The 9,880-nt window shown below is 40.5% G+C and overlaps 1 protein-coding gene across 1 annotated transcript; it reads left to right on the top strand.

Moving 5' to 3' along the window:
- The first annotated feature begins 3,174 nt into the window (after nt 1–3,174).
- LOC103359359 (probable nuclear hormone receptor HR38) lies at nt 3,175–9,418 on the top strand. Its single transcript, XM_008284674.1, has 7 exons — nt 3,175–3,297; nt 4,865–5,700; nt 6,359–6,488; nt 6,743–6,906; nt 7,019–7,221; nt 7,330–7,508; nt 7,612–9,418. Exons 2-7 carry the CDS (start codon nt 4,867–4,869, stop codon nt 7,872–7,874), a joined length of 1,773 nt encoding a protein of 590 aa, XP_008282896.1. The 5' UTR covers nt 3,175–3,297; nt 4,865–4,866; the 3' UTR covers nt 7,875–9,418.
- The last annotated feature ends 462 nt before the right edge of the window (nt 9,419–9,880 follow it).

Genomic DNA, 9,880 nt, shown 5'->3' with positions numbered 1-9,880 from the left:
TCACAGTGCTTAATAAAAGCATTCAGGAGGCTAAAACTGAGCCAAACCTTACTGGAGTCAGTACAGTATCAATGCTTCACTGTTCAACCAGGAAATGTGCTGAACTGAAGAGTGCAATGTTGTTATAGTGTGACTGCTCTTTACACGTGTGTGTATTCTGAGGTGAGAGGGAGTGAAAAAGATCGCAAGATTATATTCGTACTCAACACAGGATCGAGCTCAAACCCCTGTGATTATCTGCAATAAGTTGAGGCCTGCTGAGCAGTCGCATTAGCTGCAGGGTCTCCCCTTTTCAAATTAAAAGTCTCAGCTGCTTCTCACCCCAAATGATCCCTCTCCCTTTCTGCACACAAACTGGATCACACCCAAACGTCCCCCTGAGAGGGTTCAAGTGTTGGTGTGTGTTGGTTTTTCTGGTTGTTGTGGAAAAGTTGTGACATAAGGGGTATTAGGTGATGCTTACACTTCTGCTGACAAATGGATGTCTGCAGCTGCGGCTTTCACATCCATAGTGCAAACTGTCTGCGGATGACATGAGAGCGCTGGACGGTTAGTGCATTCACATCTCTTACATTCAAAGAGTAAATTGTTGTGATGGTGGTATTCTGTGGGTCGAAATCGGAATATATTTTTATTCTATGTCTTATTTTGTATCTCACTTTATTGAACTGTAAGACGAGACAACACAAAGCACTCAGACACCTCTTAAGAAAGTAATAATGAGCACATACTGTATAAACGGCAAAAAAAGAGAAAAAATACTGAGATTCAAAGTTAATTATTGATCTGAAACAAATGAAATTCACTTCAAAGGTCCTTTAGTTGCTATTTTGGACCTTTCTGTCGTATTACACGATGCAGTTAGACGAGTAGTTTAAATTTCTGTTTTTAGTTTGATTTATGATTCAGTGTCTTAGATCATTTGATATGACTGAAAGCTTTACAACAGTCCTAAAGGGACCACGCAGAGACACTTACAGGATCTTGAAATATTCATACAATAATTACACTGTTTCCACGTTAATCTGGAGTAGATTAAGTGCAAGTGAACACATGTGAGACATTGTGTTCTACCGCAAAGTTTCGGTCAGGTGCAAAGGTTGGCTTTTACAATATTAAATCAAAAATAAGGAAATAGGTGCAGATTCTTTTTTCATTCATCATTGTTAGAGGTTTTATCATCATCAGCTGCAGGAATAAAACCCTTTGAAAAAAGCATTATAATCATATTGAAAAATGACTGCGTTGCTGAATCAGTCATATGTTAAATTGTATGTTGTCAGTACTTTATTCAGTTCTGAAAACTGCCCAACTTTGGTCTCACAGCTTCTGCTTCTTTGGTGTGACAATGGCTCCATTTCAACTGTGACAAACTTGAAATGTGACAAACTGTGTGTCTTGTCAGTCTAACTGATCTTCTCCTGTAACACTCTGGCGTCTCGTCTGTTGCCCTCTTCATCTCATCTGCTCTCTCCTCCTGTTCTTGTCCTCTCTAATCCCGTATCCCAAAAATCGAACCAATTCTCTCAATTATCGATCTGACAAATTAGATCATATACACATTATTTATCAATCTGTTTTATACATTGCTTGAACACACTAACCAACATCGGATTACAATAGGCAAAGCACAAATGCACTGTTGCATCTCATGTCCATACTGAAAACATAGGAAACTTGTGGTTTTAATACATGACATTATCTTTTTCTAACGGCGATGATGACAGATAAACAAATTTGAAGTCATTTTATTTTTTGTTTTTATGATTTCTTTTTAGAGATCTGGGGCTATTTATAAACCATATGGGATGGTAGCCCTGAATGCCCAGGGCTAACGACACCTATGGGACCAGATGTCATCAATAAGTGTTTCCAAAGTCAAGACGAGAAGAACATTTTAAGAAGTCATTAGCAGGCTGAAGTAGATTCAATGGCAAATTGGCAAACTCCACCTGCTGATGGATGCGGTGTGATATGATTAAAAGTCAGTGACAGCGCACTCTTAAAAAGTAAATCAGAGGAGCTGCAAATAAATGCATGGTTGCAATCGCAAACATTGTTTTGATGACATCTGTTGAAATAATTATGTTGGTAATTACACCAACTTCATATTGTGTGTAAATCTTACTGACATTGCTACATAAATTGATTTAAAAATAAAGTCCCAGTTGTAGTAAATTCATTTAAGTGGTTTGATAACTTTTTTCTCCACCTTGACTTCAGGATTTCAAGTCCATAAAAGAAGTCCAAGCTACCAATTGTTAAGTCACATTAGTCTAAAATACCATTGATACCCTCTATCAATGTAGTTTGTTAATGGAAGATCACTTCTTTAAAAGTTATTTTAATAAAAAAATTGAATGCATGCAATTTATTTGTGAGAATAAACATCTGTCAACTCGCTATTATTAGATGAGATTTACTTTTAAATGTGTAATGGAAGTTGTTTTACATCTTAAATTATTTTTTTTTGAAACTGTATGTAAATAAAGTACAACATCCTAATATATAAATATAAAATACACCTAAATGAAAGGTATTTACAGTTTATTTTCCTTGTGTCTTAATTTTGTATCTCACTTTACATGAAGTTTTTGTTAAAGATGCTTCTGACAGTTTTTCAGGAGTTTAGTTGAGATTTCATGGGTCAAAAAAAGAACCTTTGTTTTTTTTTGTATGCGTTTCATTTTATATTTCAGTATAAGTAGTTGTTAAAGATTCTCTTGGTGCCTTACTTTCTCCAGGAGTGTAGCTGGGAGATGGCAGAGGGCGTGACACAGTTTCACTCTACTGAATGAGAAGCCCTATATAATGAAAACCCCTCCAGGTGTGTCCGGGCCGGGCCTTTGATAACACTCCTCCCTGTCAGAATATCTTCATTTCCAGTCAGGAAACGTCCGCACCTCCAAACTGCGGTTATTTTTAGCATTTTTTATCCAGTAATAGCCCCACGTGAGCACCGCTGTCGTTATATTTAGCACGCACGCTCCCTCGGCTCTTGCGTCAATGGAATTCCGTGCGTGCGTCACACGGAAGAACGTCTGCGTCGAGCGCGCCGCTGATTGGCCCGCGACCCGGAACGTTCCACCGCCCCGTTCACCAAATATGGGCACGGGCCCGCCTTTTGTCGACGCAGCCAAAATAAAACAAGAGTGTATGGAGCCGCCAGTGTGTGTGTTGAAGAGTGTGTTTGAATGAGTGTGTGTGCTGACAGGAGCTGGCAGAGGTGACATTCATCTGTTTCTCCGGTTTGGAATAAATGAACACCTACAAATTCGGGATATTTACATGAACCAGGTGAGTTTAAGTGGACTGTTTGTTTATTCAGGGGGTGACATTAGTGCTGTGGGGAGATGTGCTTGATTTTATGCTTCTTCCAAACTTCTAAGCTCATAGGATGAAGCTGGCAGAGCTGCTGACACAGTAATGAAACATTTACTCATTTTTAATTGGATGCTTTGGTGTAAAACACATTTTAAAGATGGCATGTGTGCTTTAGCCTCCCTCTCAGGGGAAGCAGTCAGAGGAGCGACAGACTCTGCTGCAAGTTTGTTAGGTGCACCTGGTCAATACTAGTTCAGTCTGATACAGCAACCTGCAATAAAACTATCTTTATTAACCTTAAAATATTCACTGTCTATTTGATTTAGCTAGTCTCATTTATACAAACAGTAGAAAGAACTCTGAACACTGAAGCAGTTCCAACAAAAACTAAACATTACCTAGTTGTGCCTACAAAGTCAGAAACTACACTCACAATTGAACATAAACAAATAACCCTGCAATTCCTAATATATGATGAATTATTTTAATATAGTAGTATATTTTGTCATCATTGAGGACAGTGTGTTGCTGGTTAAGCGGCTCCTGCTGCAACTGTACTCTGAGTACTTTCCTGCAAATCTCACAAGTCTATGCAAGTTTAATCATCTGTTTGAGCTTACGTCAGTGTGTTTTCGTCTTATTGACTTACATGATTTAACATGTTGCACTGCATGTTTTATGAGTGGGGTCTATCACTGCCGTTACACGAGAAGATGTATAGAGTGTATTTATAGGACAAAGGAAAAATGTTGCTGGATGCTGCAGCGGTGTGGTTTCCCAATGAGCGAAGCACAAATTTAAGTTTAAACAATTTTTTGATAAGGATCAGGCGGTCATGTAAGGTGTGCTTCACTTTTGTTTTGACCAACCTATGATATAAAGAAGTTAACACACTTGTGGATACACGCCCATTCAACCAGCACATGCGCACGCACACACACACACACACGCACACACACACGCACACACACACGCACGCACACAAACAGGCTTTGCCACCTTTCCCATTTCAGCTGGCATTTAGCCCACCCTGAAATACAATCTGCAACACTCCCTGATACAGCGCCTGTGAAAGAGGGTTGCCCTCCGCTGAAGGAGGTTTTCAGAGCATTAACAGCAAGTAACACAATATCTGACAATATCTGACTGCTGCTCTGGACCACCCTCTGCATTTTCTAAAGAGAACTGATAGGCCCTGAAGCCGGAGAAATGTCATGCTGGGGAAATGAGACATTCAAGACGTTAATGTTTGCTACTGTTTGAATGGTTACGGAGAAGGGATTAGAACATGTCAACCTAAATGATATAAGCAGTGTCTAATCTACTAATTTATCATGCTTTGATTTCAAAAAGTAATATCAAGTCATATGTGGAGTCTTAATAAGAGGTGTAGGTATTTGATGGAGGTTGCATTGATTTGACAATACAAAGAAACCTCACTGGAGCTGAAAATTTAGTGGATAAATGAAAACACTATTCATCAGGCAAATATTTGGATTTCTTGTCAGTAATTGTAAATGTTGTTGTCTTCCTGTCCTAGCGATGCCCTGTGTACAAACCCAGTATGCATCCCTGCCCCATGACAACTACTTCAGCTCTGAGTTCTTGAATCCTGACCTCAGTGCCAAACTGGTGATGGACATCAGTGGCCAAAAGGACCAGCTGTCTGCGTCTTCACTGCCCAGCATCAATACCCTGGTGGGAAATGGTTACATGGGGGAGTTTGATGCTTATTCCTGCAAGATTACCACCTCCCCTCCTGCCTCTACAGTGTCATTCAACCACACTGCGGTAGCTGACAGCTCCAGCCCTCAAATGCAGAACCAAGCCTTCAAGCTGGATGATCTCCAGGTATATGGCTGTTACCCAGGATCCTTTGCACTCAGCTGCCTTGATGAAACACTGTCATCATGTGGCTCAGACTACTATGGCAGCCCAGTGTACGCCACTGCTTCTCCCCCAACACCAGGTTTTCAGACAGAGTCTGCACCTGTCTGGGACTCCCCTTTCAGCCCCTACCCCTCAGCCCCCCCGTCCTCCGTGGCCGATAAGGCCATGGCTCATCAGCTCTCCTTTTTCACCTTCAGCCCCGCACCGGAGCAGCACTCTCCCCTGAGGCACCATCAGGATGCTCAGCCAGGCCAGGATGACCCGTTCTTCCTGTCTCCTCAGCAACATGTGTCCCCGCTTCATTGCCAACCAATGTCTCTGGAGCATGGAGCTCTGGAAAGTTCCAGGATAGTGGAGGGGGCCATGATGTCTCCTAAAACACCAACACCAGGATCCAGTGAGGGTCGCTGTGCAGTTTGTGGTGACAATGCATCCTGTCAGCACTATGGAGTCCGGACCTGTGAGGGGTGCAAAGGTTTCTTCAAGGTAAAAAAAACCCCAGCAAAAACAGCAATTAGCAGGTTTATGCCACTATAAACAAAATAAACCTGCAATCATTGAGGTTCATTAATATTCCAAGAAAAATAGCAATTTCAAAAAAATTGCAGCCCAATTTGGCCAAATGTGACAAACTATGTCCACTATAGAGCACTGACAACTTTTTAAACTGTAAAATATCTTAGAGAGTACATATTTAGGTCAAAGTTCTTTACAAAGCAAGTTCGTATGATGTTTATTTGAACATTTTGTTAACTATATGTGTTTATATGAGAAACAAAAAAAAACCATGACCAAAGTATCATTGGATTTTTTGATCTCTCAAATATAAATATTTGTATCAACCTCAAAAATTCAGTAATAGTCTACTGAGTTACTTTGATTAAATAAGACATTCGCCGTTGTTTGGCAGTCATGGAACAGTTCTTCAAGGCTAATATAGATATGTATTTATGCCACAGAGAGCGACAACAGATTAGCAGGTGCACGACTTGCACAGATTTTTACACATTCCAATAATAAAAGCATTGACTGGATTTTTAAAAAACGTAAGATAGTATACAGATTTGTATGTGCATTTTTATCATGCACAATGTTGTGAGCAAATTATAATTGTGTAGTAATGTATTTTTTCCCCATTTGACAGCGGACTGTCCAGAAAAATGCAAAGTATGTGTGCCTTGCCAATAAAGACTGTCCAGTGGACAAGAGGAGGAGAAACCGCTGCCAGTTCTGCCGTTTCCAGAAATGTCTCGCCGTGGGAATGGTCAAAGAAGGTAATGCAATGTCAGCCTCTCTTAAAACTCTAAGTGACTAATGTATGATGACGAGAAACCAGGGTTTGTAATGACAGTCTTGTGAAACCAAAGCTAGGAAGCACAGACATATGTAACCAGAGCTTTACAGTGCCAGCTGCAGAAAAAGGGAAACTGAAACTGATACAGCAGTTGTTTTTTAAATTGTGGGATGCAGTGACGGCCATGTGAGAGTCACAAACGTGCCTTCCTCTGCTCGCCCCCCCTTCTCTTAGTTGTTCGCACCGACAGCCTCAAAGGTCGCAGAGGTCGCCTTCCCTCCAAACCCAAGACTGCAGCCGAGGCTTCATCCACGACCCCAAGTGTCAACATCATAGCTTCTCTCGTCAGGGCTCACTTAGACTCAAACCCAACCATCGGGAAGCTTGACTACTCCAAGGTAAATCTCAAGACTTACAGCAGATTTCTTTTATTTGAATTAGGCTCGTTCAATGATGTAAAGTCAAAGCAGTGACAGGAGAACTGACCCCTCCCTCCTTTTCCCCCATCAGTACCAGGAGACGGTGGACAACATGAAAGAAAAGGAGGATGCCGGTGACATCCAGCAGTTCTATGACCTGCTGACCGGTGCTCTGGATGTGATAAGAAACTGGGCTCAAACCATCCCAGGATTCACAGACTTCTGCACAGAGGACCAGGAGCTGCTCCTTGAATCTGCTTTCGTTGAGCTCTTCATCCTCCGTTTGGCATACAGGTTGGTTTTACTTTTATAGCTAAATGAATATGTTGTTGATTAATATTTCACTACAGCAATGTTTGCATTTCAATGCTCAAACTGCAATAATGGTGTGAAACTGTGCAGGTCAAACCCAGAGAAGAACAAGCTGATCTTCTGTAACGGTGTGGTCCTCCACCGGCTGCAGTGCGCTCGCAGTTTTGGTGACTGGATTGACTCCATCATGGATTTCTCTCAGAACCTCCACCGCATGAACTTAGACATCTCATTGTTCGCCTGCCTCGCAGCACTCGTCATCATCACCGGTAAGAGCCTTGGCTTGCTTTTCATTCAGTGACTCTCATTTGCATTTGAATGTAATGTTTTTATTAAGGACCATGTTTCTCATGGAGACATCTTTGCACCTAGATCGCCACGGCCTCAAAGAACCCAAACGAGTGGAAGACTTTCAAAGTCACCTCATCACCTGTTTAAGGGAACATGTGAGCGGAAATGGATCAGAACCAAGCCGGACACAACCCAACTATCTTTCCCGTCTTCTGGGAAAACTCCCCGAGCTGAGGACTCTTTGCACTCAGGGCCTGCAGCGCATCTTTTACCTGAAACTGGAGGACCTGGTCCCTCCTCCACCGATAGTGGAGAAAATCTTTATGGATACACTGCCGTTCTGAAAAACTAACACATTGTTTATAAAAACAGAGACACGAAGGAGGCGGAAAGCACATTATGAGAGGTTTTTATCTTTGAACTCTGCGTCTGAACCTCCTCGCAGCACACTGACTGGTGTGCTGACATGTGTCATTCAAAAGACCATTATCTTTTTTTTTTTTTAATCAAGTTTTCAAGTTGAATATGGTACCTGTGTGAGTACTATGAAAGAATAATCTCGGAGCTAAAGCGATATCAATTCTTCAGGACACTGTTTATATATATATTTTTGTGTGCATTTGTAAAATGAATTCATTGCTGTGCTTGAAATGTGAATGTTGTCCTGCTATGCAGCTTATGAGACATGGATACTTGGGTAGATGCAATGCCGTGTTAAACTCAGAAACACACTTAATTTCTTAAAAACAAATTGCTTTATGTCCCCACTTTGAAGCTGAGATAGTTTATAGGCAGAACCACACATCCAGTTTGTTCAAAAGAGCTGTGCGGTCCTACTTTTAAGCAGGGGAAATATTTACTGATATCTTTCTATCACAAAGTATAGTTGTAGTCCTAATTGTGCTCCTGTGGAAGGTCTTGGACCAAAGTTTACCAAAGTTTTTATTGTGATACTACCAGTTAAGCACCTCATTGCCTTAAGCTAAGAAGAAAGTTCTCCCTATAAAAGCTGATGCTGGCAGAACTCCTGCTAAACTGCGTGTAACAACATGTTTGTTGGGCTTTTAAGAATGAAAATGGATTTGCTGAATGAAAATACAAGGTGCCTTTTATAAAGCCTCAGTCCATGAACCACACTAAGTGACACTAAGTGAATCTTCATTCCAAACATAAAATACAGTGTTGTCCTTTTACTACAGACATGAAGACAATATAATTCAGGGTCATGATCAGAGTTTATACTGAACTGACTGATTAATATGATTTTAGATCTGTGGCACCTTTCGTTACAAAGTGCCTGTGAGTGTCCGTTACTTTACACTGTTAAACTGGAAGATCATCACGTGACATTTGTCAGGCAGTAAAAGTTGAATATTACTTTAAGTCTAAGCACATTTCAGAGTCTGAGACACAGCCTACCCTTTTTTTTATGATTTCTATAAATGTACACCACAAAACGCTTGAGAATTCAAATACATACGCCGGCATTTATGTTGTGACATCAGCTGCTCTCGTCTTTGGCTGCAGATGTGTTTTGAACCTCTGTGTTTGTAAGACTCTCCTCCTGTCTTCCACATCTTTCTGACTTGTGCAGTTTTTTTTTGATATATACATATATTTGTTTGATTTGTTTTTTATTTCAATTTCAAAACGAGCTACAGAAAATTCTTAAGGAATCACAGTGAAACGTGATGACGAGATGAGCAGCTAAGAGCACTTCAAACAGTGTCTCAAACAGTATGAAGAAAAGTTCTTTCTCCTACTGTCTCTGTTTTGTGTGGGATAAGTGTGTGTGCACATTCGAAATTACTGCCAGGCCTTTTGTAAAATGGTGCAGAAATGTTTCAAGGCAGCAAATACTTGATATTAAAACCTTTTGGAAAATACACCACTGGCTGACTTCTTTTAAATGTTGGAACGTTAGTGACTGTATATTGCGTGGTTTATGTCAGATTGAAGTTGAAGATGTTTCTGGTTTTGTTTGCTTTCAATTGTAAAAGTTGAAAATTCATGCAGCATTTTCTCTTTGTTTGCTGCGTATTTTAAATTTTAATACTTGCTGTGCCGTTATACAGCTTGAAACTCATGTGAAATCATCTAAATATTTAAGATTTCATAGGTTCTACAATTAGTGTTTTATCCTCTGAAGCATTAGCTTACAGAAATGGTTAAAGATCTTGCAAATTTGTTGCAGTGGAGTGTATTTACAACAGTAGCATTGTATATATGGGACTAAATCAAACAACAAAAACTTGACTTTGCTGAGCTGTGACAATGTAGTGATTCTGGTGATTTCCTAGCAGTTAAAGGTGCAGTCTGTGGGAAACGTTTGTTGACATTCAGTTAGCTT

The sequence above is a fragment of the Stegastes partitus genome, unplaced genomic scaffold (genome assembly GCF_000690725.1).
Source record: "Stegastes partitus isolate 25-593 unplaced genomic scaffold, Stegastes_partitus-1.0.2 Scaffold368, whole genome shotgun sequence".
NCBI classification, from domain to species: Eukaryota; Metazoa; Chordata; class Actinopteri; family Pomacentridae; genus Stegastes; species Stegastes partitus.
This window is presented reverse-complemented; position numbering and strand designations above follow the sequence as displayed.

What these genes read in the sequence shown, in the direction of transcription:
- LOC103359359 (XM_008284674.1), top strand. Translation starts at nt 4,867, where the DNA reads ATGCCCTGTGTACAAACCCAGTATGCATCCCTGCCCCATGACAACTAC. An exon ending in GGAAGCTTGACTACTCCAAG is followed by an intron (nt 6,907 to 7,018) that starts GTAAATCTCAAG and finishes TTCCCCCATCAG; the next exon opens with TACCAGGAGACGGTGGACAA. An exon ending in AGCACTCGTCATCATCACCG is followed by an intron (nt 7,509 to 7,611) that starts GTAAGAGCCTTG and finishes CTTTGCACCTAG; the next exon opens with ATCGCCACGGCCTCAAAGAA.